This window comes from Coregonus clupeaformis, chromosome 19 (genome assembly GCF_020615455.1).
Source record: "Coregonus clupeaformis isolate EN_2021a chromosome 19, ASM2061545v1, whole genome shotgun sequence".
NCBI lineage: Eukaryota > Metazoa > Chordata > Actinopteri > Salmoniformes > Salmonidae > Coregonus > Coregonus clupeaformis.
This window is the reverse complement of record NC_059210.1, coordinates 137,398-165,047: the sequence shown is the minus strand read 5'-3', so window position 1 is coordinate 165,047 and position 27,650 is coordinate 137,398. Positions and strand designations below refer to the sequence as shown.

Here is a 27,650-nt window from a genome sequence, read left to right as displayed (position 1 = left end):
TATTTAACAATGTCCATGTGCTTTCAACAATGTGAATTCAAATCTAATCAATTGTGAATTCAAATAGAATCAATTCAACTCTACTCTGTCTTCTTTAAGTATGTGTGTAAACTGTACTGTCAGCAATTAGCAATCACAACACCAATGCAAACCTATACCATGAGAGTAAAACACTTGAGTCAGTTGTCTTATAATCTGTTTTTAATGTCAAGGCCATTGCCACCCAGTCAGCCTTCAGTCAAAGTGAACAGACAGACCATGTGTGCGTGTACTACAAACGAGCAAAAAAGGCAAAAGCGCCCACAGGCATTATGGGTAAATAAGTGTGTTTCTATGGTAGTGATGTGCTTTTTGTAGGACGTTCCCACACTGTATGGGGAACAGAAGTGGGGAGGAAGGGGGGTAGCTTACATTACATTAGAACTATAACGAGGAAGTGATTTGTGCCATAGTGTATGTATGTAGGTTGATGGGGGTGAGGTGGGGGTTGGTAGGTCAAGAGGAGTGGTCGTGGGGTGTTGATGTGCTTTCCATGCATCTTCTACCTGTGGTGGAATCCCCTGTGAGAAATTGAGAAAATAGACACAGATTACCTTGGGTGGTCTTCAATGTCATGTCTTCTAAAAAATTGTTGTAGGAATAAGTTATTTCTGATCTGATCCACTGTAGAGTTATTTGTAGCTACACTATTTATAAGAATGGCCATGTTTTTCCTGACCTTGTGACCTGCTCCTCCTTATAGCCCATTATTAGGGCCCAGAGTTGTTCCTGGTCAGGTCACATGGCCCTATGTTGTAAGTCATTCACATTACACTGTAGTGTACAGTATATAATGGTGTGCGGTAAAACTGGGTCGTGTTCATTAGGCACCAAACGGAAGGAAACAGATTGAAACAGGGAGGGACTACCAAGGCTTGTCCATTAAGAAACCCTATTTTTTCTGTTGCAATACATTTACATTTACATTTACATTTACATTTACATTTTAAAACTGTTGCATGCCCTAATGAACATGACCCTGTGTACACCTCTGTGGGTTTGTCCTTTACCTGTCCAGGTAAGGGGATGGGTGGATGGGGGGAGGGTTTACCCTCGGCCGCTAGGTAGACGGCCCACTCCGATCCGGTCAATAGGAACACTCACTCGCCTCCGTGGCAGTTCAACAACTTTCCTGTTGGGGGAGATGGAGGAAATAAACCGTCACCATTTACCTTTCACTTATCCTATGGGCAGGGTGTTTCCCAGATACAGATTAACTAAACCTGGTCCTAGACTAAAAAGCTCTTTGAATGGAGAATCTCCATTGAGAATGCTTTTCAGTCCTGGACTGAACTTAATCTGTGTCTGGGAAACTGGCTGTATGTGTAACAGTCTAATCCTAGTGGATATTTTACATATGAATATTCCATTTAGAACATTATTTAAATTTATCGTCAATCTAATTTGAATAAACTTGCAAATTGAAAATGGATTTCAAATCAGCTTTATTTGTGTTTACTGAATCACACTCTTGGCAAAAAATGTGATTACATTACATTGCATGACCTGGTAAATAAAAAAGATTTATGTCTATTTTTATGTGGTGAAGCTGAAGCCAAATGTTCACATTGAGTGGACAAATGACGTTGTTTTTTCATTCTAATTGAATACTTCACTATTAAATGCATATGACAGTGTTGTTTCCCTTTGACATTTAGTCTACCATGCACTGAAATAGGAAGGTTGCAGTCATAATGCAACCTGCTACTTACATCAGTACAGTCATAATGCAACCTGCTACCTCTGTTATGACAACGGTTGTCATCTGACATGAGCACCTGATGGCAAACTTAGGCAGGAAATACCAACAATGAACAGTGAGCCATCGTATTCATGCATAAAAAAAACAAATAATGAAAGAAAAGCATTGCAAGTTAGAATTTTGTAAAGTTAGTGTGGGAGAGGTGGAAAATTGTTTGTTATCGATCAATAAAGACAAACCTCCTGGCATTAACAACTTAGATGGAAAACTACTGAGGATGGTAGCTGACTCTGTAGCCACTCCTCTCTGTCATATCTTTAGTCTGAGCCTAGAGGAAAGTCTTTGTCCTCAGGACTGGAGGGAAGCCAAAGTAATTCCGCTACCCAAGAATGGTGAAGCGGCCTTTACTGGTTCTAACAGTAGACCTATAAGCTTGCTGCCAGCTCTTAGCAAACTGTTGGAAAAAATGGTGTTTGACCAAATACAATGCTATTTCTCTGTGAAAGAAATTGATAATAATAAGATTTTAGGAGCTGTACTGTTATATTTCTGTGCAGCCTTTGATATTATTGACCATAACCTGTTGTTGAAAAAACGTATGTGTTATGGCTTTTCAACCTCTACCATATCGTGGATTCAGAGCTATCTATCTAATATAACTCAAAGAGCTTTCTTTAATGGAAGCTTCTCTAATGCCAAAGTGTGGTGTACCACAGGGCAGCTCTCTAGGCCCTCTACTCTTTTCTATTTTTACCAATGACCTGCCACTGGCATTAAACAAAGCATGTGTGTCCATGTATGCTGATGATTGAACCATATACGCATCAGCAACCACAGCTAATGAAGTCACCGAAACCCTTAACAAAGAGTTGCAGTCTGTTTTGGAATGGGTGGCCACTAATAAACTGGTCCTGAACATCTCTAAAACTAAGAACATTGTATTTGGTACAAATCATTCCCTAAGTTCTAGACCTCAGCTGAATCTGGTAATGAATGGTGTGGCTGTTGAACAAGTTGAGGAGACTAAATGACTTGGCGTTACCTTAGATTGTAAACTATCATGGTCAAAACATATAGATTAAATGGTTGTAAAGATGGGGAGAGGTCTGTCCGTAATAAAGAGATGCTCTGCTTTTTTGACACCACACTCCAAAAAGCAAGTTCTACAGGCTCTAGTTTTGTCTCATCTTGATTATTGCCCAGTCGTGTGGTCCAGTGCTGCAAGGAAAGACCTAGTTAAGCTGCAGCTGGCCCAAAACAGAGCGGCACGTCTTGCTCTTCATTGTAATCAGAGGGCTGATATAAATACTATGCATGCCAGTCTCTCTTGGCTAAGAGTTGAGGAGAGACTGACTGCATCACTTCTTCTTTTTATAAGAAACATTAATGTGTTGAAAATCCCAAATTGTTTGACCTTCAATCAATCAAAGCTGCCTGTGTGTAGGCTACAGCCAATTAAAAAAGTGGCCAGTGTTTTGACCCTCGGCCAATCAAAATGGCCAGTGTTTGGGCTACGATAGAAAGATAAGGTATGATAGATGTAATGTTGTTAAGTAATAAGTAAGAGTTGAGAAGAAATGTATATGTCTTTCCTCATTTAGGAAAAGCAGACCTTCTAACAGAGAGATCCAAGACAATGAACTGTTAATGTTCTATTTATGCATCTTGCTAATGAGATTTTGGGCCATTGTGGACCGGCTGACTTGATGATGTAATTCACTTAAAGTTGATTCAGATAGGTTGACATTCATGTTGTTTTTCTCTGTCTGCGGTGCACTTAGTATGTTACAAAAACGCCACGATAGGATGGCATTATCCCTCATAGCAGTCAAGGGGCAGTTTCCTAGACACAGATTAAGCCTAGCCCTGGACTAAAAAGCAGGTTCAATGGAGAATCTCTATTGAAAATGCTTTCCAGGATTAGGCTAATGGAGCGTTCACATGCTATCGGAGTCATCAGAGGTTTGTAGTTCCGACTGGAAAGTTTCACTTGAACGACCCTCCAAGTCATAATTACAGGTGGGAAACTCAGAGAAAATGCTTTTACCTGAGTTGCCGCGCTTTGACGTTTCACCAGTGACCTTTCATCTTTTCAACCAAAAGATGACAACAAATCAAATCAATATGGATCATGTATCTAGTTTGACTATTGTCAATTTTAAGCAAGCTAGCTAAAATGTTATTGGTTGAAGAATTGTTCCGACTTCAAAACCACTTGAGCAGAATCATGACTTCCATCTTCCCAGTTTCCAACTTCCCACAAGCATGTGAATGCCCCATTAATATTCTGTGTCCCGGGAAACTGCCCCAATAAGTATATGTGTGTATGACTGTTCATGTGTGTGCATCAGGGTGGAGTATGGAAGTGCTTCACTGATGATGTCTCAATAAATAGCATCAAAAGTAGTCTCTCTCTCTAAGTGGTTAGTACCTACCTCTGCTTGGAGCCCTTAGGGTCCATGGTGCTGATGGAGAGGCGGTCCAGTGGAGTGTTGGACCCTGGGAAGCTCCTCTTCATCTTGGTCTCGATGACGTCATTCTCCAGGCGGTCCAGGTGGTCAAGTAGTAGCAACTTGGCCGTCAAAGCCCCTGCTGCTTTTTGCTCACTGGACCGGGCCTGCAGGCCTGACTCCTCCTGAACCACCGGGTCCAGGTACTACAACAAAAACAACAACGGGAAAACACAGAAAGTCAATAGGAACTTCTAATACTAGGTTGGAAGTCAACAATGGGAGAACATAATGAGGTCTAAAGGAACTTCTACCACAAGGTCAAAGTGGATGGTTAGCCAAGATAATGCTCTCATTAGCGTTAGCTGTCACACAATTTTTTTCTTTGTGGTATACTTAAAGGGATACTTAAGGATTTTATCTACTTCCCCAGAGTCAGATGAACTTGTGGATACCATGTTTATGTCTCTGTGTGCAGTTTGAAGTAAGTTGCCAACTAGCGCTAGCGCAATTGCTAACTAGAATTAGCGCAATGACTGGAAGTCTATAGTATATGCTAGCATGTTGACAGACAGATAGCTAAGCAGGCAAACAGACAGACAGACAGGGAGCCAAGAAGGCAGACAGACAGATATATAGACAGACAGAATGTCCCAGTGTTCCCCCTCCCTTGTCCCTCTCTGACGTGGCTGTTGTTTCTGCCTCTCCTGGGAACAGCGGCGGGTGGTATTTATAGCTCAGCCCAGGCAGCGCCACAGCGGCGATGACAGACCGTCATCTCGCCATTTCGTTCCACATAATCAGATCAGGGAGAGAAGCATTTCTGACCATCCCGAGGAAAGCCAGAATAAACACAGCCACCACCGGCCGTGGCCATGCAGATACCTTCCCCAACTCTTCAGCCTGGACCTCCCTCACTCTGCGTGCGTGAGTGACCCCACTCACTCACTCACTCACTCACTCACTCACTCACTCACTCACTCACTCACTCACTCACTCACTCACTCACTCACTCACTCACTAACAGCACTTACTCAGCTGGATCAAGGTTGCTCCCTGCACCTTCCCCTTGGCCCTAACCCTTCACCCCTTCAGTGTTTGTAGATCGGAACGGTCTGGATAGTTATAAGCAGTGTAATGATGGCGCTTCCACCATATTACTTCTACCTTACAGATCTGCAAACAACGAAGATCAAGGGCTAAGGGGAAGGGGGGAGCTCCTCCCCTCAGCCAGTTTACTATCCTGGGGTGGGAACGAGGAGCACACCACACCTGGGTTCCAATAGAATTTGCCTTCTTTCAAATACCTTGAGTGTTTTGCTTAAGCCTGCATGCCAGATGGACTTAGTTTGCACTTTTGGGACTATTCCATGCGTGTCATTGCACCACGCAAGCTCAATGAAGCACAGCTTGATACTATTTGAACCCAAGTCTAGACCACGCAGGCGCTAGGAGAGTTCTACAATTCTATTATATTATTATGTTCAGGGTCAGGGTCAGGGGTTGTTCCTGGTCAGGTCACTTGCCCCCAGTTATACAGTAGTTATTGATACATGGAACTGATGTGTGACCAGGTGAACCCATATAACACACACACACACAGTATCCTGATCTCACCTCTGGGCTCTCCTGGGTGAGGTGAAGGCTGTCTACACTGTAGTGGAACAGAGTCACCGTCAGGAGACAGGAGAGAAGCACACAACCGCACCCCAGCATCTGAAACACACACACACAGATCAGCATCAGACATACACATCTGCACTTTACAGTGTACAGAACATGAAATAAAAGCTATAACGTTGTAACATATTCACAAATAACAATAATAGTTGTCACATACAATTTCATTAACTCCAACACAAGCATACAATACACACTTTATACACATTTAAGCAGTATGTCCCATACATAGTTCTCACTTAGTTTTTTTATCGCTTTGGTGCAATTTGCTAAAGTATGTGTTACATTTTCACAAATCTTAGTACAAAACTCAAAACCGATCATCAAAAAGGAAGTTTTCTTGTTTCAAAACAATCACAAAATCATACAGTCACTTTTTCACCAAACGTATCTAGAAATACATCTTTCACATTGCAATACATGTTCATATAAAATAATTGCCTTTCACAATACAATGTTCACGATACTTTAGATATGATTATTTTCTCTTTTGTTAAAATACATTTTACTATTACTTAATCCGACTGCTCTTAATTGATGATCACTTAAATGTTTGGTAAACCTATAGAATTCAGAAAGCCCAAAACAAGCAAGAAATGCATCCCCTGTACAGTAAACATGGGTCCAAAATGAAGTTGCTAGTGCCATGCTCTTATGAACTGAACCTCATACAGGACCACTACAATACATAACTACAATACAATACTGTAAAATACACCAGGGTTCCCCAACTGGTGGCCCAAGGGCCAAATGTGGTTTTATTTGGCCCCCCAAGTAAAAACATATATATATGTTTTATTGTTGGACATGCAACACTGTAAAAACACCAGGAAATCAGCTCCAAGTGATTTTAATTTGGGAAATCTGTTCCAAGGTATTCTCACACATAATAGAGAGACGTGATCATTTACAAATGTAAGCAAGGTTTGAAATTATTACGCTTTAGTCAAATGTTAAATCTGTTTGTGCTTCTTGCGATCAATTTGCAGTCTACAAATTATTTGTAATTATGTCCCCCCCCCCCCCCCGACCATCAAAAAACGGAATGTAGTTGATAATAATATGCCATTTAGCAGACGCTTTTATCCAAAGCAACTTACAGTCACGTGTGCATACATTTTTACGTGTGGGTGGTCCCGGGGATCAAACCCACTACCCTGGCGTTACAAGTGCCATGCTCTACCAATTGAGCTACAGATCCCTGCAATACACAATTACAATATATGTGGAAGATGTGTGATTGTCATCCCCATTAGCTTACCACCCTCCTTCAGGCCATGGATGAGGCATGCAATGATTTTTGCATGCAAAGGTTTTGAATGCTACATTACAAGTGTTACCAGTTTGGAGTTTTGCACTAAGTTTTTGAAATTCCCCACATACTTGTGAAAATAGTACCAAAGCGATTAAAAAAACTAACACATTCACACACCAGGATACACTAATTATGAAGTCAGTAGTGTTTCTCTCTCTGTGTGTGTGTGTGTGCGTGCGTGCGTGTACTGTCTGTGTGTACCCCTCTCCACGATGTCAGACGCAGACACACTGGGCGTTTTGGGTTACTGCGATATAGGGCCCGGGTATTTACCTTTACCCAGCCTCCATCTGTGAAAATACTGGGAGCTCGGCACGGCTCGCCGCCCTGAATGTGAGAACGGGGTGGACGTGGACCCGGACACACCTCATCCCCTCCCTTTACACAAACACATGACCACAGGATGTAACAGCCAACCCCAGTCTCCCCTAACCCTAGCCTGGATCAGTGACCGGGCTAGTCCCTCAGCTGACTCTGCTATGGAAAGAAGCACATCTTGTTGGGACTATAGGGGAGAGTGGGGACAAAAGTAACAAGGGACCTCTGTAACAGGGTATGTAAAAAAAAATCCTATTCCCCCGTGGGAATCAAACCCACAACCCTGGCGTTGCAAACACCATGCTCTACCAACTGAGCAACATGGGACTTAGTTCAATATACACATGCCAACTGTCTGTCTGTGTCTCACCTATCCGGTATCACTGATCTCTTCAGCTACTGGATCACACAGGGGTGGTGTCTCCTGGGAATTGCGTGGAGGTGGTTCCATCATAGGCCAGTTTGGTCTATCCTGCCCCCTTCTGGTTACTATGTGTAATAACACTAGAACCATGACAACGCATGTGTGCTCCTGTTGTGAATTTTAGAATAGTTCTACATACTTACCAGGGTGTGGTGTCAATTTCATCTTAATTAAATCAATTCAAGAACTGAAATTCCTATTGTAATGATGAAGATAATTTTTTATTAGAATTGGAATTTCAGTTTACTTTGTGAATTGACTGACTTGAGATAGAACTGACCACAAGCCTGATACATACAATTTTAGTCATTTAGCAGACGCTCTTATCCAGAGCGACTTACAGGAGCAATTAGGGTTAAGTGCCTTGCTCAAGGGCACATCGCCAGATTTTCACCTAGTCGGCTCGGGGATTTGAACCAGCGACCTTTCAAATCAAATCAAATCGAATCAAATCAAATCAAATTTTATTGGTCACATGCGCCGAATACAACAGGTGCAGACATTACAGTGAAATGCTTACTTACAGCCCTTAACCAACAGTGCATTTATTTTAAACAAAAAAAGTAAGAATAAAACAACAACAAAAAAAGTGTTGAGAAAAAAAGAGCAGAAGTAAAATAAAGTGACAGTAGGGAGGCTATATATACAGTAAAATAAAGTGACAGTAGGGAGGCTATATATACAGGGGGGTACCGTTGCAGAGTCAATGTGCGGGGGCACCGGCTAATTGAGGTAGTTGAGGTAATATGTACATGTGGATAGAGTTAAAGTGACTATGCATAAATACTTACTTAACAGAGTAGCAGCAGCGTAAAAAGGATGGGGTGGGGGGCAGTGCAAATAGTCCGGGTAGCCATGATTAGCTGTTCAGGAGTCTTATGGCTTGGGGGTAGAAGCTGTTGAGAAGTCTTTTGGACCTAGACTTGGCACTCCGGGTACCGCTTGCCGTGCGGTAGCAGAGAGAACAGTCTATGACTAGGGTGGCTGGAGTCTTTGACAATTTTGAGGGCCTTCCTCTGACACCGCCTGGTATAGAGGTCCTGGATGGCAGGGAGCTTTGCCCCAGTGATGTACTGGGCCGTACGCACTACCCTCTGTAGTGCCTTGCGGTCAGAGGCCAAGCAGTTGCCATACCAGGCGGTGATGCAACCAGTCAGGATGCTCTCGATGGTGCAGCTGTAGAATTTTTTGAGGATCTGAGGACCCATGCCAAACCTTTTTAGTCTCCTGAGGGGGAATAGGCTTTGTCGTGCCCTCTTCACGACTGTCTTGGTGTGTTTGGACCATGATAGTTCGTTGGTGATGTGGACACCAAGGAACTTGAAGCTCTCAACCTGTTCCACTACAGCCCCGTCGATGAGAATGGGGCGTGCTCAGTCCTCTTTTTTTTCCTGTAGTCCACAATCATCTCCTTTGTCTTGGTCACGTTGAGGGAGAGGTTGTTGTCCTGGCACCACACGGCCAGATCTCTGACCTCCTCCCTATAGGCTGTCTCATCGTTGTCGGTGATCAGGCCTACCACTGTTGTGTCGTCGGCAAAACTTAATGATGGTGTTGGAGTCGTGCCTGGCCATGCAGTCATGGGTGAACAGAGAGTACAGGAGGGGACTGAGCACGCACCCCTGAGGGGCCCCCGTGTTGAGGATCAGTGTGGCAGATGTGTTGTTACCTACCCTTACCACCTGGGGGCGGCCCGTCAGGAAGTCCAGGATCCAGTTGCAGAGGGAGGTGTTTAGTCCAACGATCCTTAGCTTAGTGATGAGCTTTGAGGGCACTATGGTGTTGAATGCTGAGCTGTAGTCAATGAATAGCATTCTCACGTAGGTGTTCCTCTTGTCCAGGTGGGAAAGGGCAGTGTGGAGTGCAATAGAGATTGCATCATCTGTGGATCTGTTGGGGCGGTATGCAAATTGGAGTGGGTCTAGGGTTTCTGGGATTATGCTGTTGATGTGAGCCATGACCAGGCTTTCAAACACTTCATGGCTACAGACGTCAGTGCTACGGGTCGGTAGTCATTTAGGCAGGTTATCTTAGTGTCCTTGGGCACAGGGACTATGGTGGTCTGCTGGAAACATGTTGGTATTACAGACTCAGTCAGGGACATGTTGAAAATGTCAGTGAAGACACTTGCCAGTTGGTCAGCACATGCTCGGAGTACACGTCCTGGTAATCCGTCTGGCCCTGCTGCCTTGTGAATGTTGACCTGCTTAAAAGTCTTACTCACATCGGCTACGGAGAGCGTGATCACATAGTCATCCGGAACAGCTGGTGCTCTCATGTATGCTTCAGTGTTGCTTGCCTCGAAGCGAGCATAGAAGTGGTTTAGCTCGTCTGGTAGGCTTGTGTCACTGGGAAGCTCGCGGCTGTGCTTCCCTTTGTAGTCTGTAATAGTTTTCAAGCCCTGCCACATCCGACGAGCGTCAGAGCCAGTGTAGTACGATTCAATCTTAGTCCTGTATTGACTCTTTGCCTGTTTGATGGTTCGTCGGAGGGCATAGCGGGATTTCTTATAAGCGTCCGGGTTAGAGTCCCGCTCCTTGAAAGCGGCAGCTCTACCCTTTAGCTCAGTGCGGATGTTTCCTGTAATCCATGGCTTCTGGTTGGGGTATGTACGTACGGTCACTGTGGGGACGACATCATCAATGCACTTATTGATGAAGCCAGTGACTGATGTGGTGTACTCCTCAATGCTATCTGAAGAATCCCGGAACATGTTCCAGTCTGTGCTAGCAAAACAGTCCTGTAGCTTAGCATCTGCGTCATCTGACCACTTTTTTATTAACCGAGTCACTGGTGCTTCCTGCTTTAGTTTTTGCTTATAAGCAGGAATCAGGAGGATAGAGTTATGGTCAGATTTGCCTAATGGAGGGCGAGGGAGAGCTTTGTGTGTGTCTCTGTGTGTGGAGTAAAGGTGGTCTAGAGTTTTTTTCCCTCTGGTTGCACATTTAACATGCTGGTAGAAATGAGGTAGAACGGATTTAAGTTTCCCTGCATTAAAGTCCCCGGCCACTAGGAGCGCTGCCTCTGGATGAGCGTTTTCCTGTTCACTTATGGCCTTATACAGCTCATTCAGTGCAATCTTAATGCCAGCATTGGTTTGTGGTGGTAAATAGACAGCTATGAAAAATATAGATGAAAACTCTCTTGGTAAATAGTGTGGTCTACAGCTTATCATAAGATGCTCTACCTCAGGCGAGCAAAACCTCGAGACTTCCTTAGTATTTGATTTTGTGCACCAGCTGTTGTTTACAAATATACACAGACCGCCACCCCTTGTCTTACCGGAGTCAGCCGTTCTATCCTGCCGATGTAGCGTATAGCCCACTAGCTGTATGTTGTCCATGTCGTCGTTCAGCCACGACTCGGTGAAACATAAGATATTACAGTTTTTTATGTCCCGTTGGTAGGATAACCGTAATCTTAGGTCATCCAATTTATTCTCAAATTATTGAAGATTGGCTAATAGGATTAATGGGAGAGGCAGTTTACTCGCTCGCCGTCGGATCCTTACAAGGCACCCCGACCTACGTCCACGATATCTCCGTCTCTTTCTCATGCAAATGACGGGGATTTGGGCCTTGTCGGGTGTCTGTAGGATATCCTTTGCGGCCGCCTCGTTGAAAAAAAATCTTCGTCCAATACGAGGTGAGTAATCGCTGTCCTGATATCCAGAAGCTCTTTTTGGTTATAAGAGATGATGGCAGAAACATTATGTACAAAATAAATTACAAATAACACGGAAAAACACACATAATAGTAGAATTGGTTAGAGGGCTGTAAAACGGCAGCCAACTTCTCCGGCGCCATTCTTCTATATAGTCAGGTGAGTGCCTTTCCATGTCATGTCCAATCAATTGAATTTACCACAGGTGGACTCCAATCAAGTTGTAGAAACATCTCAAGGATAATCAATGGAAACAGGATGCACCTGAGGTCAATTTCGAGTCTCATAGCAAAAGGTCTGAATACTTATGTAAATAAGGTATTTCTGTTTTACATTTTTAATACATTTCCCCAAATTTCCAAAAACCTGTTTTTGCTTTGTCATAATGGGTTATGTAGATTGATGTGGAAAATAAGTATTTTATCAATTTTAGAATAAGGCTGTAACGTAACAAATGTTGGAAAAATGAAGGGATCTGAATACTTTCCGAATGCACTGTAACATTATTACACTACTACATATCTGCAATACAAAGTGTATTTGTATTTGTATTTATTATGGATCCCCATTAGCTGCTGCCAAGGCAGCAGTTACTCTTCCTGGTGTCCAGCAAAATTAAGGCAGTTATACATATTATATATTTTGTATAGTGCGTATGTTATTGTGTGTTTGTATGCATGTGTTTGTGCCTGTGTGTGTGTCTCTTAACAGTCCCCGCTGTTCCATAAGGTGTATTTCTACCTGTTTTAAAAATATGATTATACTGCTTGCATTAGTTACCTGATGTGGAATAGAGTTCCATGACTCTATGTAGTACTGTGTGCCTCCCATAGTCTGTTCTGGACTTGGGGATTGTGAAGAGACCTCTGGTTGCATGTCTTGTGGGGTATGCATGGGTATCCGAGCTGTGTGCTAGTAATTTAAACAGACAACTCGGTAAATTCAGCTTGTCAACACTTCTTACAAAAACAATTAGTGATGAAGTCAATCTCTCCTCCACTTTGAGCCATGAGAGATTGACATGCATATCATTAATTTTAGCTTCCTGTGTACTTTTAAGGGCCAGCCATTCTGCCCTGCTCTGAGCCAATTGTAAAGTCCCTCTTTGTGGCACCTGACCACAGGAACAGTAGTCCAGGTTACGACAAAACTAGGGCCTGTAGGACCTGCCTTGTTGATAGTGTTGTTAAAAAGGCAGAGCAGCGCGTTATTATGGACAGACTTCTCCCCATCTTAGCTACTGTTTTATCAATATGTTTTGACCATGACAGTTTACAATCCAGGGCTACTCCAATCAGTTTAGACACCTGAACTTGCTCAATTTCCACATTATTCATTACAATATTTAGTTGAGGTTTAGGGTTTAGTGAATGATTCGTCCCAAATACAATGCTTTTAGTTTTTGAAATATTTAGGACTAACTTATTTCTTGCCACCCATTCTGAAACTAACTGCAGCTCTTTGCATACATAGACACACTGGCTTTACTCAAAGCCAGTGGAATGTCATTAGTAAAGATTGAAAAAAGTAAGGCACCAAGACAGCTGCCCTGGGGAATTCCTGACTCTACCTGGAATATGTTTGAGAGGCTTCCATTAAAGAACACCCTCCACAATATAGCAGGGGGTGTAAAGCCATAACACATACGTTTTACAATGTTTTTATCATCAATTTCTCTCAGCCAATCATCAGTAATTTGTGTAAGTGCTGTACTTGTTGAATGTTCTTCCCTATAAGCGTGCTGAAAGACTGTTGTCAATTTGTTTACTGTAATATAGCATTGCATCTGGTCTAACACCAAGTTTACGAAGGGCTGGTAACAGGCTGATTGGTTGGCTATTTGAGCCAGTAAAGGGGGCATTACTATTCTTAGGTAGCGGAATTACTTTTGCTTCCCTCCAGGCCTGAGGACACACACTTTCTAGTAGGCTTAAATTGAAGATATGGCAAATAGGAGTGGCAATATCGTCTGCTATTGTCCTCAGTAATTTTCCATCCAAGTTGTCAGACCCCGGTGGCTTGTCATTGTTGATAGACAACAATGATTTTTTCACCTCTTCCACATTCACTTTACGGAATTCAAAATTACAAGTATTTCATAATTTGGTCAAATATAGTTGGATGTGTAGTGTCAGCGTTTGTTGCCGGCATGTCATGCCTAAGTTTGCTAATCTTGCCAATGAACAAAATAATTAAAGTAGTTGGCAAAATCAGTGGGTTTTGTGATGAATGAGCCATCTGATTCAATGAATGATGGAGCAAAGTGTGCCTTTTTGTCCAGAATTTCATTTAAGGTGCTCCAAAGCTTTTTACCTACAGTCTTTATATCATTTATTTTTGTTTCATAGTATAGTTTCTTCTTCATTTTATTTAGTTTAGTCACATGATTTCTCAATTTGCAGTATGTTTGCCAATCGGTTGTGCTGCCAGACCCATTTGCCATACCTTTTGCCTCATCCCTCTCAACCATACAATTTTTGAATTCCTCATCAATCGAAGGGGATTAATCCGTTTTTACAGTCATTTTCTTAATGGGTGCATGCTAATTGGAATGTTGCCGGAGGAGATGGTGTGTTTTTTTATGTGTTGTTTGTCACTTATTTTGTACATAATGTTTCTTCCACCTTCTCTTATGACCGAAAAGAGCTTCTGGATATCAGGACAGCAATTACTCACCTCATACTGGACGAAGATTTTAAGAGTCGGACGCAAAGGATTTTCTTCAGACATCCGACAAGGCCCAAATCCCCGTCATTCGCATGAGAAAGAGACAGAGATATCGGGGACGTACTGTAGGTCGGGGTGGCTTGTAAGGATCCGATGGCGAGTGGGTAATCTTCCTCTTCCATCAGTCCTATTAGCCAACGTACAATCATATGATAACAAAATAAAGTAACTACGATCACGGATATCCTACCAACGGGATATTAAAAACTGTAATATCTTATGTTTCACCGAGTCGTGGCTGAATGACGACATAGATAACATACATCTGACGGGATATACGCTGCATCGGCAAGATAGAACAGCTGCCTTCGGTAAGACAAGGGGTGGCGGTCTGTGTATTTTTGTAAACAACAGCTTGTGCATGAAATCTAATATTAAGAAAGTCTCTAGGTTTTGCTCGCCTGAGGTAGAGTATCTCTTGATAAGCTGTAGAACACACTATTTACCAAGAGAGTTTTCATCTATATTTTTTGTAGCTGTCTATTTACCATCACAAACCGATGCTGGCACTAAGGCCGCACTCAATGAGCTGTATAAGGCCATAAGCAAACAGGAAAACGCTCATCCAGAGGCGGCGTTCCTAGTGGCCGGGGACTTTAATGCAGGGAAACTTAAATCTGTTTTACCTCATTTCTACCAGCATGTTAAATGTGCATCCAGAGGGAGAAAAAACTCTAGACCACTTTTACGCCACACACAGAGAAGTGTACAAAGCTCTCCCTCACCCTCCATTTGCCAAATCTGACCATAACTCTATCCTCCTGATTCCTGCTTACAAGCAAAAACTAAAGCAGGAAGCACCGATGACTCGGTCAATAAAGAAGTGGTCAGATGACGCAGATGCTAAGCTACAGGACTATTTTGCAAGCACAGACTGGAATATGGTCCGGGATTCTTCCGATGGCATTGAGGAGTACACCACATCAGTCACTGGCTTCATCAATAAGTGCATTGATGACGTCGTCCCCACAGTGACCATACGTACATATCCCAACCAGAAGCCATGGATTACAGGCAACATACGCACTGAGGTAAAAGGTAGAGCTGCAGCTTCAATGAGCTATGCCCTCCGACGAACCATCAAACAGGAAAAACTTCAATACAGGACTAAGATTGAATCGTACTACACCGGCTCCGACACTCGTCGGATGTGGCAGGTCTTGCAAACTATGACAGACTACAAAGGGAAGCACAGCTGCAAGCTGCCCAGTGACACGAGCGTACCAGACGAGCTAAATTACATCTATGCTCGCTTCGAGAAAAGCAACACTGAAGCATGCATGAGCACATCAGCTGTTCCGGACGACTGTGTGATCACGCTCTCCGTAGTCGATGAGAGTAAGACCTTTAATTAGGTCAACATTAACAAGGCCGCAGGGCCAGACGGATTACCAGGACGTGTACTCTGAGCATGCACTGATCAATTGGAAAGTGTCTTCACTGACATTTTCAACCTGTCCCTGACTGAAACTGTAATACCAGCATGTGTCAAGCAGACCACCATAGTCCCTGTGCCCAAGAACACTAAGGTAACCTGCCTAAATGACTACCGACCCATAGCACTCACGTCTGTAGCCATGAAGTTCTTTGAAAGGCTGGTCATGGCTCACATCAACACCATTATCCCAGAAACCCTAGACCCACTCCAATTTGCATACCTTCCCAACAGATCCACAGATGATGCAATCTCCATTGCACTCCACACTGTCCTTTCCCACCTGGACAAAATGAACACCTACGTGAGAATGCTTTTCATTGACTACAGCTCAGCGATCAATACCATAATGCTCTCAAAGCTCACCACTAAGCTAAGGACCCTGGGACTAAACACCTCCCTCTGCAACTGGATCCTGGACTTCCTGACGGGCCACCCCCAGGTGGTAAGGGTAGGTAACAACATATCTGCCAATCTGATCCTCAACACAGGGGCCCCTCAGGGGTGCGTGCTCAGTCCCCTCCTGTACTCAAGTTCCTTGGTGTCACCAACAAACTAACATGGTCCAAACACACCAAGACAGTCATGAAGAAGGCACGACAAAGCCTATTCCCCCTCAGGAGACTGAAAAGATTTAGCATGGGTCATCAGATCCTCAATAAGTTCTACAGCTGCTCCATCGAGAGCATCCTAACTGGCTGCATTACCGCCTGGTATGGCAACTGCTCAGCTTCCGACCACAAGGCACTACAGAGGGTAGTGCGTACGGCCCAGTACATCACTGGGGCCAAGCTTCCTGCCATCCAGGACCTCTATACCAGGCGGTGTCAGATGAAGCCCCCCCTCCCCCTCTTTTAATAAACTCTCTCTTTGTTATCTGTGCATAGTCACTTTAACATTCCCTACATGTACATATTACCTCAATTACCTCAACTAACCTGTGCCCCCACACATTGAGTCTGTACCGGTACCCCCTGTATATAGCCTCGCTACTGTTATTTTACTGCTGCTCTTTAATTATTTGTTATTTTTACATATCTATTTTTTACTTAACATTTATTTTTCTTAAAACTGCATTGTTGGTTAAGAGTTTGTAAGTAAGCATTTCACTGTAAGGTCTACACCTGTTTTATTCGGCGCATGTGACAAATAAAATTTGATTTGATTTATTAGTAACTGGAATAAGCAATTTCATAAATGTGTCAAGTGCAGCGTTATTGTTGTCTATAAACAATGACAAGCCACCTGGGTCCGACAACTTGGATGGAAAATTACTGAAGATGATAGTAGACGATATTGTAACTCCTATTTGCCATCTCTTCAATCCTACGGGAAAGTGTGTGCCCTCAGGCCTGGAGAGAAGCAAAAGTTATTCCGCTGCCCAAGAATAGCAAAGCACTCTTTACTGGCTCAAACAGCCAACCAATTAGCCTGTTGTGTTTGACCAGATACAATGCTATTTCACAGTAAACAAATTATCAACAGATTTTCAGCACGCTTATAGGGAAGGGCATTCAACACGTATGGCGACACTTACACAAATGACTGATGATTGGCTGAGAGAAATTGATAATACAAATATTGTGGGAGCTGTTTTGTTAGACTTCAGTGCAGCTTTTGACATTATCGAATCATAATCTGCTGCTGGAAAAACGTATGTGTTATGGCTTTACATCCCCTGCTATATTGTGGATCGAGAGTTTTCTGTGTAACAAAACACAGAGGGTGTTCTTTAATGGAAGCCTCTCCAACATACTCCAGGTAGAATCAGGCATTCCCCAGGGCAGCTGTCCAGGCCCCTTACTTTTTTCAATTTTTACTAATGACCTGTCACTGGCTCTTAGTAAAGCCTGTCTCTATATGTACTGTATGCTGATGACTCAACACTATACATTTCAGCTACCACTGCAAGTTAAATCACTGCAACACTTAACAAGGAGCTGCAGTCAATTTCAGAATGGGTGGCAAGAAATTAGTTAGTCCTAATTATTTCAAAAACTAAAAGCATTGTATTTGGGACAAATCATTCACAAAACCCTAAACCTCAACTAAATATTATAATGAATAATGTGGAAATTGAGAAAGTTGAGGTAGAGAGTAACCTTGGATTGTAAACTCTCATGACAAAACATATGTGACCGACCGCCTCGATTCGGTCCTATGTAGCTAAATTTGAAATTGTGTTTTTTACATTAGATAAATGTAGAGGCTCAGAGCTAGAAAATTGTATATCACACACTGCAATTGAGGAACAATGGGAAAGTAATTCTGCTTTGAAAGTTGATAAATTTGTAAACTCACTTTTGAGAAAATGGCAGTTGAATGTTTTGGTAAACCTACTGGAGAGCTCTTAATTGTCTACACCCACTCAGCATCATTCACAACCTCTTAAGCCTTAGCCCCACCCATCTCTTTAAGGAGTCACGTGTGGCCATGTACTAAACAACCAAAATTTCAAGACTAAAGGCTGGTTTATACTACGTCTATCAATAGTTGTCGCAGTGACATCATGAGCATTCTATTGTTGTCCGACATCAAACTTGTAGTTGTCGTTATGAAAAAGTATTAACACAAAAACTAGAGGCTGCATGACATCAGCAGCCTGGTTGTCCAAAATAGTATAACTAGTGTATTTTAACACCAATAACCCCTAACAATGAACCAAAATCCCAACTCATAACGTTACTACCTTGCATGAATCTGCAGATAGCTAACCAATCAGGTTTAATGTTAGCTAGCTAGCTAACATTAGGCTATAACTAGCAATGCAAATGGCTCTGAGATATGAATAATATAACTACACAGATCATACATGTCACGTTAGCTAGCGAGCCAGCCAGCTAACGTTAGCTAGCCAGCCAGCTAACGTTAGCTAGATAGCTAACAGTACGCTTTAACTTGAAATGAAAATGACTTTCTGACAAAATTAGAAAATTAGAAATATTTTTGCAATTCTACTACGTGATATCTTTCAAAAAAGCCATGTTAGAAAGGATTACCTACACATACTGACCAGCTCATGTTATAGACAGAAGCGTGCTACATGGCAGACCAATCCGAACTCTTCTCTCGGCATGTCTAGCCCATCCATTATCTCAGCTAATCATGGCTAGCGGGAAGGTTCCTGTCTTTTTCCGTGGCTAAACCAACTAGGCTCGTAATTTAACAATTTTATTCGTATTTACAGATGGCATACAAGTTTGTTATTAAGTCACATGAAAGTTAATATGTTCCAGAAGACATTTCTGCCAAAACACGCATTTATATTTTTAAAAAAGTTTACGTTCAAATGCCTCTCCTGTGAAGTAGTGGCGCACGACATAGCATATTTTCCTGAAACTAGTCATATATTGATGCAACAGTAGCTAAGATGGGGAGAGGTCTGTCCATAATAATTCGCTGCTCTGCCTTCTTAACCACGCTATCAACAAGGCAGGTCCTACAGGCCCTAGTTTTGTTGCACCTGGACTACTGTCCAGTCGTGTGGTCAGATGCCACAAAGAGGGACTTAGGAAAATTACAATTGGCCTTAAATGTACACTGAGAGTTAACATAAATCTCTCTTGACTCAAAGTGGAGGAGAGATTGACTTCATCACTACTTGTATTTGTGAGAAGTATTAACATGTTGAATGCACCGAGCTGTCTGTTTAAACTACTAGCTCACAGATCAGACACACATGCACACCCCCACAAGACATGTCACCAAAGGTTTCTTCACTGTCCCCAAGTCCAGAACAGACTATGGGAGGCACACAGTACTACATAGAGCCATGACTATATGGAACTCTATTCCACATCAAGTAACTCATGCAAGCAGTAAAATCAGATTTAAAAAACAGATTAAAAATACATCTTATGGAACAGCGTGGATTGTGAAGAGACACACACACAGGCACAGACACACAAATATGCACGATAACATATGCACTATACACACACGTACATACGGATTAGATATGTAGATATGTGGTAGTAGGGTAGTGGCTTGAGGGCACCCACTTAATGTGTTGTGAAATCTGTCGTGAAATGTATTGTAATGTTTTTAAATTGTATTAAACTGCCTTAATGTGCATGACCCCAGGAAGAGTAGCTGCTGACTTGGCATCCCTAATAGGGTTCCATAATAAATACAAAAACAAATATTAGGTTTGACTGCTTTAGTATGATATGCAACGTTAGGTTAGGGGTTAAGGTAAGGGTTAAGATAAGGGTTAAAGGGTTAAGGTTAGGATTAGGGGAAGGGTTAGCTAACATTCTAAGCTAAAAAATAGTAAGTAGTTGCGAAGTTGCTAATTAGCTAAAACTGTCTGTGATGTGATTTGAACACGCAACCTTTGGGATGCTAGACGTTTGGTTATACGACTGCCCATCCACCCTGATGGTTTGGCTTACAAAACTAATATGCCACTGTGGAAAGGGGAAACTCTCACAAACACGATGGCATTCTCCGTTTTGCTCTACGACCCCCACAAGTATCATGGGACTCGTCTGAAGGTAAGACATACAAATTAATGGAAGTATGGAGGTAGTTTGTGCCAACAAAAATAAGAGGTTAAATATGTGTCCTCCCCCCACCCGGTTTAGACTTTTAAAGTCATGCCTAATGTAACTTACAGTATCATAATAATTTCAGTGTCCCGGATTTACGTACACCAATTAAATGTAACCTAACGTAAAGTAACATATCATACTAAATGGAGTGGCACAGATTTTAGTTAGGCTGAATTGTGGGGGAAAACACTTGGGCATTAGATGATGCCTTTGCAGTATGGATGAGCCTAGTATGTTGTATACAGTGGGGAGAACAAGTATTTGATACACTGCCGATTTTGCAGGTTTTCCTACATACAAAACATGTAGAGGTCTGTAATTGTTATCATAGGTACACTTCAACTGTGAGAGACGGAATCTAAAACAAAAATCCAGAAAATCACATTGTATGATTTTTAAGTAATTAATTTGCATTTTATTGCATGACATAAGCATTTGATACATCAGAAAAGCAGAACTTAATATTTTAATAACTTCTTAACTTTTAAGAAGGCACACCTGTTAATTGAAAGGCATTCCAGGTGACTACTTCATGAAGCTGGTTGAGAGAATGCCAAGAGTGTGCAAAGCTGTCATCAAGGCAAAGGGTGGCTATTTGAAATATAAAATATATTTTGATTTGTTTAACACTTAATTCTATATGTGTTATTTCATAGTTTTGATGTGTTCACTATATTATACAATGTAAAACATTGTAAGTCTCTTTTTGTGGCACCTGGCCACACGACTGAACAGTAGTCCAGGTGCGAAAAAACTAGGGCCTGTAGGACCTGCCTTGTTGATAATGTTGTTAAGAAGGTAAAGCAGCGCTTTATTATGGGCAGACTTCTCCCCATTTTAGCTACTTTTGTATCAATATGTTTTGACCATGACAGTTTACAATCCAGGGTTACTCCAAGCAGTTTAGTCCCCTCAACTTGCTCAATTTCCACATTATTTATTAAAATATTTAGTTGAGGTTTAGGGTTTAGTGAATGATTTTTCCCAAATACAATGCTTTTAGTTTTAGAAATATTTACGACTAACTTATTCCTTGCCACCCACTCTGAAACTAACTGCATCTCTTTGTTAAGTGTTACAGTCATTTCAGTCGCTGTAGAAGCTGACATGTGTAGTGTTGAGTCATCTGCATACATAGACACACTGGCTTTACTCAAGGCCAGTGGCATATCATTAGTAAAGCTTGAAAAAAGTAAGGGGCCTAGACAGCTGCCCTGTGGAATTCCTGATTCTACCTGGATTATGTTGGAGAGGCTTCCATTAAAGAACACCCTCTGTGTTCTTTTAGACATGTAACTCTTTATCCACAACATTGCAGGGGGTGTAAAGTCATACGTTTTTCCAGCAGCAGACTATGATCGATAATGTCAAAAGCCACACTGAAGTCTAACAAAACAGCCCCCACAATCTTTGAATCATCAATTTCTCTCAGCCAATCATCAATCATTAGTGTAAGTGCTTGTTGAACGTCCTTCTCTGTAAGCATGCTGAAAGTTTCTGGTCAAATTTTTTTACTGTAAAATAGTATTGTATCTGGTCAAACACAATTTTTCCCAAAGTTTACTAAGGGTTGGTAACAGGCTGATTGGTCGGCAATTTGAGCCAGTAAAGGGGGGTTTACTATTCTTAGGTAGCAGAATGGCTATTGCTTCCCTCCAAGCGTAGGGGCACACACTTTCTAGTAGGCTTAAATTGAAAATATGTGAACCGGAGTGACTTGACACAACGCTGGCCAAACAAGATGTAGCTACAAACAAAACAGAGTTAAATGGTTCCAGTCTGCCATGAAGCATTCATCCATGTATACGGGTAAGAGGTCTAGATACATTTTTATTGCAAGTTAAAGTGTACTGTTAGTTAGTTAGCAAACATTAGCTTGCTGGCTCGGTAGCTAACGTTACGTGTATGATCTGTGTAGTAATATTATTCGAATTAGAAATCAATTTGCATTGCTAGTCATAGCCTAATGTTAGCTAGCTAATTTGTTAGCTTTAGCTGCATGCAGATTCATACTACAGGTATGACAATGTTTGTATTGGTAGTAGTAAGAGTTGGGATTATTCTGGTTCATTGTTTAGCTATCTAAACAAAAGACTCCACTTCGGCCAGATTATTACATGACCCATCAAATTAGCCAGGTGTGTCTGGGGGTGATTATGGCCATCTATTGTATTTCATGAACATGTGTACATGTCTAGACAATAGTGACCCATCCACTTAGCTAGATGTGGCTTGGGGGTGGTTATAGCATTTTCTTCACGTGACCCATCAATTTAGACAGGTGTGTCAGGTAAGCGTCATCTAATAATGATAAAATATTTATAAAATATTTTTATCTGGACACTTTCTGTTTTTGATATTGCTACTATGCAAGTAACCATTTCACAGTGGTGGAAAAAGTACCCAATTGTCATACTTGATTAAAAGTAAAAATAATAGAAAATGACTCAAGTAAAAGTAAAGGTCACCTACTAAATTACTACTTGAGTAAAAGTCTAAAAGTATTTGGTTTTGAATATACTTAAGTATCAAAAGTAAATGTAATTGTTAAATTATACTTAAGTATCAAAAGTAAAAGTATAAATCATTTCACATTCCTTATATTAAGCAAACCAGACGGCAATTGTTTTTTAATTACTTTTTTTACAGATAGGGCAAAAGTATGGTGTAAAAAGTACATTATTTGCTTTAGGAATGTAGTGGAGTAAAAGTAAAAGTTGTCAAAAATATAAAAATGTGAGTAAAGTACAGATACCCCAAAAAACTACTTAAGTAGTACTTTAAAGTATCTTTACTTACACCACTGCCATTTCACTGTACTGTTTACACCTTTTGTATCCTGTGCATGTGACAAAAAAACTTCGATTGTATTTGATATAGTGTGTGTTTACCAGAGACGCTAATGTGAAGAACAACTTGACCTACACCAAAGTCAGATTAGGATATAGTCCAAGGACTAGATAAAGTGTATTTTTACCTGGATTATTTTTCTTATTGTAGGCTACTACTTTTAGTTTTGAAATCTTTGGTTATTTACTACACTACTCACTCTGTTTAGCACATGGCCTCACATGTGAATCCTTAAAGAGATTGGTGGGGCTTAAGAGGGTGTGAACAATGTTAAATGGGTGTAGACAATGAAGAGGTGTACCAAAACATTCAAGGGCCAATTTCTCAGAAGTGGGGTTAGTTTATCAACTTTCAAAGCAGAATTACTTTCCCATTGTTCCTCAACTGCAGTGTATGATGTAACATTTTCTAGCTCTGAGTCTCTACTTTTATCCAATGTAAAAAAAATATATAATAATAATAATAATTTTGCTACATAGGACCGAATCCAAGTGGTGGGTCACATTTGGTGGTGAGGAAAAGTTCTAAATGGATGCTTCAGCTTTATAGCCCCTGTGATGTGTCTGGGTTACTTACCCCTTCTGTCTGTGCTGGTATTGTATACAGCCTTGTTATTGCTATTTATTGTGTTACTATTTTCTATTTTTATTTGCTCATTTTCTTACTTTTTAACTCTGCATTTTTGGGAAAGGGCTCGTAAGTAAGCATTTCACGGTTAAGTCTACTATAAAATAAAATTTGATTTGATTTGACGTGGGAATGGAATCGTGTTGTGTGCAACAGGAAGCGGCAATTGAATGCAAGCTTCACAATAATTTTTCTATTGTTATGGGAAACAGGGTTGACGTGTTATGCTCTACCCGCTCAGTTTTCCATTTCAAAACAACAGAAAATGGCCAAAAAGAGGAGAACCAGCTCACTGGTAGAGCACGGCGCTTGTAACGCCAAGGTAGTTGGTTCGATCCCCGGGACCACCCATACACAAAAAAAATTATGCACGCATGACTGTAAGTCGCTTTGGATAAAAGCGACTGCTAAATGGCATATTATATTATTATTATTATTACATATTCAATGTTTCTTTTGAAAAAAGTATTTAAAAAGAAATAGTTTGTCATATAAAAAAAGTATACTATTGATCCTCATTCTCCCCTACACACACTTGGCAATGTACTATTACTACTGCTAGTGGCAAGCTTTCTGAACACTGTCTAGATTCACGTATGTACACACACACTACTCTACCCATTCTCACTTAATACTCCACACAATAGCCCCGTTTATACCTGGTGCTAACATGCGTCCTTTGTCCAACACTTACTACTCAACACAAGCTATCAGACCCGGTCTCAGGGATGGATAACTTTGGAGATCCTTTCGATCTCCACTGAGTTAGGTAAATCTGCTTTTAGTTTTTTTGCGCCCTTTATTTGAAACAATTTGCAGAGCTGGAATAATCTCCAAAGCTCTCTAAATTTGGAAGAGTTGGTGCCTCCAGAGAAATTCAGAAGGCTGATTGAGGACATTTTCATTGAAGAATGTGTTTGTTTTATATGATTTTTGTGTATTGATGTGTATATTGATGTATATTGATGTGTATAGTGTACATTGATGTGTATTGATGTGTATGCATGATACAGGGCTCATCTGTAAAAGAGACCTTGGTCTCAGCATTACTCCCTGTCAAAATAAAGATTAAATAAAATAATAAATAAAATAAAAACACTGTAGAATTCAAATAACTATTTCCTATTTTCGAATACCAATAGGGTATTAAAACCCTTTCACACTGTTTTTACCATACATGTACTATTCCAATCCCTATCACTCTACAAGGGTCCAACTAATACCCCAAAACAACCCAAAACAACCCCAAAACAACCCCAAACTACTCAAAACAGCTACCCAAAACAGTAGGACCCCTCTACAACAAACACACTGCTGCTGTCCCAACTTTCAACACCCCTCACTGGCTTCCAATAGCCATAACCAACCTTTGGAGCTAACGAGAGAAACATTTGATGGTCCAATTTAACAATGGAAAACACCCATAACACATGATGTGTGGGATTTGAGCAATTATACACATGATTTGAGCAATTGTACACTCCCATCATTAAATGTACTTTAAAAATAAGCAAAAACATAGTTCCACACCTGGATATCTCATCATTATCTAGTCTATATCTATCTATACCTAGTGTATCAGTCTATCAGTCCACCCCGAGAGCACTTGCATCCTGGTCCAAATGACCAAGCAGTAAATCAACTGAAAAGCTGGTAAAAATAACTAAATGTCTCTATTGGTCCATAGAATACCTTTTGGAACACCTTTCTCAGACTGTAAAATCAAGCGGTCCTGTTTGAAACCATGTCGTGTTCAATTCCCCCAAGGTTCTCACAGTGTATGTTTTAGACTTGACTGGCAAAGGGTATTGTCCAGCCACATCAGCTAATTTTAGCATACATCACAAACATTCTTTACACACACACAAAGACACTCAAATTCTTCCATTCACAAAAATACAGATACAATTCAAAGATCAAACTCATTTTCAAACTAATTGTGAACTTATGCAAGGTCTACAACCACTATTTAACAAAACTGTCACTCATCATTCACTAATCATTCTTCTACTGTATTCTATACTGCACACATAAACAACATCTCTCAAGAACACCTGCACAAATACACATAGGTGTGATGAACATACACTCTTAGAAAAAAAGGGTTCCAATAGGGTTCTGCGGCTGTCCCTATAGGAGAACCCTTTTTGCTTCCATTTAGAACCCTTTTTTGTTTCCAGGTAGAACTCGTTTGGGTTCCATGCAGAACCCTCTGTGGAAAGGGTTCTACATGGAACCCAAAATGGTTCTACCTGGAACCAAAAGGGTTCTAGTTGGAACCAAAAGGTGTTCTTCAAAGGGTTCTCCTAAGGGACAGCCAAAGAACCCTTTTTGGTTCTAGATAGCACCTTTTTCTAAGAGTGTACACACCTGCACTACATTCATGCATTTATGCATACATATATCCATGCATGTCTGAGCACCCATTTGTGCACAGAGAGCCCCGTTCATTCTATTGTACTTGTTTGTTCTATTGTACTCACCTTTAGTTATAGACAGCCTGGAACACACACATATACACACACAGGAGGAGAGAGAGGATGTTGAAAAGTTCTTGGAATTTCTCACGTTCCAACTTTTCCCTCCCTTTGCTTGTTCCTGGTGTTGACTTTCCCCGTTTTATAGGCTCTCCTCTGGAATCTCCACTCCAATCGGTGGTCGCGATTCCTCTGACATCATTTCTCCTCGTTTTCCACTGCTCCTTGCCCTAAACCCTCTCACTCTGACATTTTCATCCTCATCACCCCAGGGCTGGGGCTATTACCTGCTAATGGGAACTCTGGGGAGTAGCTGGGCGGCCGGGGGAGGTGAGGGTTGTTGACCCCCCCCCGCCCCCCTCCCTCCGCTGGGCAACAGAGTCAATGTCCCAGAAATCAGAGGGAAAAGTCAGGTCCAGTTGCCCGATGAGGTGCATGCTGTTGGAATGACGGTCCTTAAAGCCACAGAGGCGAGCGGGCAATGGAGGTAGCCGCTAGAAAGAGAGAGAGAGATCAGAGGAGGAGAGTGTGTAGGCGACAGGCACAGTTTATCTTTCCATTCCGCCTGCGGATGATCAGATCGTTTTCTCCCCCTTTCTCTCTATCTCTCTCAGATCCATACACTTCACAGGGATCAGTCTGCAGCCCAGGCTCGTATCTCCCCTGTCCGAATTCGACTCATAATAGCTACTCCTTGTCTAAACTAAAGTCAGATCCTGCTGACCTATACACTGACTGTACATAGTGTAGCCTAATATCATGCCCGATGAACCGTGTAGGTCTCTGTCTCTCTGTCTCTGTCTGTCTGTCTGTCTGTCTGTCTGTCTGTCTGTCTGTCTGTCTGTCTGTCTGTCTGTCTGTCTGTCTGTCTGTCTGTCTGTCTGTCTCTGTCTCTGTCTCTGTCTCTGTCTCTGTCTCTGTCTCTGTCTCTGTCTCTGTCTCTGTCTCTGTCTCTGTCTCTGTCTGTCTGTCTATCTGAGCTAAACCTGTGGATCCTGTGTCCCCTTATGTCCAACTCCTGGACCTCCAACTTAACTTGTCTTCAGTTCAAACTCACATCTCATGTCGGTTGATCTCAACTCAAATCCAGGCTTGACCAAACCAAAACCCAACCATTGCAAAAACTGGTCCATAAGAGTTCTACCTGTTTTACCAAAACGGGTCCAAAATCGGTTCTAACTGTTTGAAATCCCTTCTGTTTCAACTCTGAATCAATGTTTTCCCAGGTTTGAACTATATAAGACAGCGCTAGTGAGAGACACAATCTATAGCCCCTCTGGATCTCTCTCCTTAGAATGAGGGCAATCTGCAGCAAATCCAGCTGACATATCACACACTATAATTAAATACAAACAGACCACCAACCACTTTTTATTGCCAACAAGTTAT

General features: G+C 41.7%; 1 protein-coding gene across 1 annotated transcript; it reads right to left on the bottom strand.

Annotated features, from left to right (window-relative positions):
* Positions 1 to 186: 186 nt before the first annotated feature.
* On the bottom strand, positions 187 to 26,378 carry LOC121567053 (osteocrin-like). Its single transcript, XM_041876993.2, has 5 exons — positions 26,268 to 26,378; positions 5,809 to 5,907; positions 4,177 to 4,397; positions 1,050 to 1,171; positions 187 to 560 (listed from the first exon to the last, which is right to left on the bottom strand). The coding sequence occupies exons 2-4, from the start codon at positions 5,905 to 5,907 to the stop codon at positions 1,087 to 1,089; spliced, it is 405 nt and encodes a 134-aa protein (XP_041732927.1). The 5' UTR covers positions 26,268 to 26,378; the 3' UTR covers positions 187 to 560; positions 1,050 to 1,086.
* Positions 26,379 to 27,650: the final 1,272 nt, after the last annotated feature.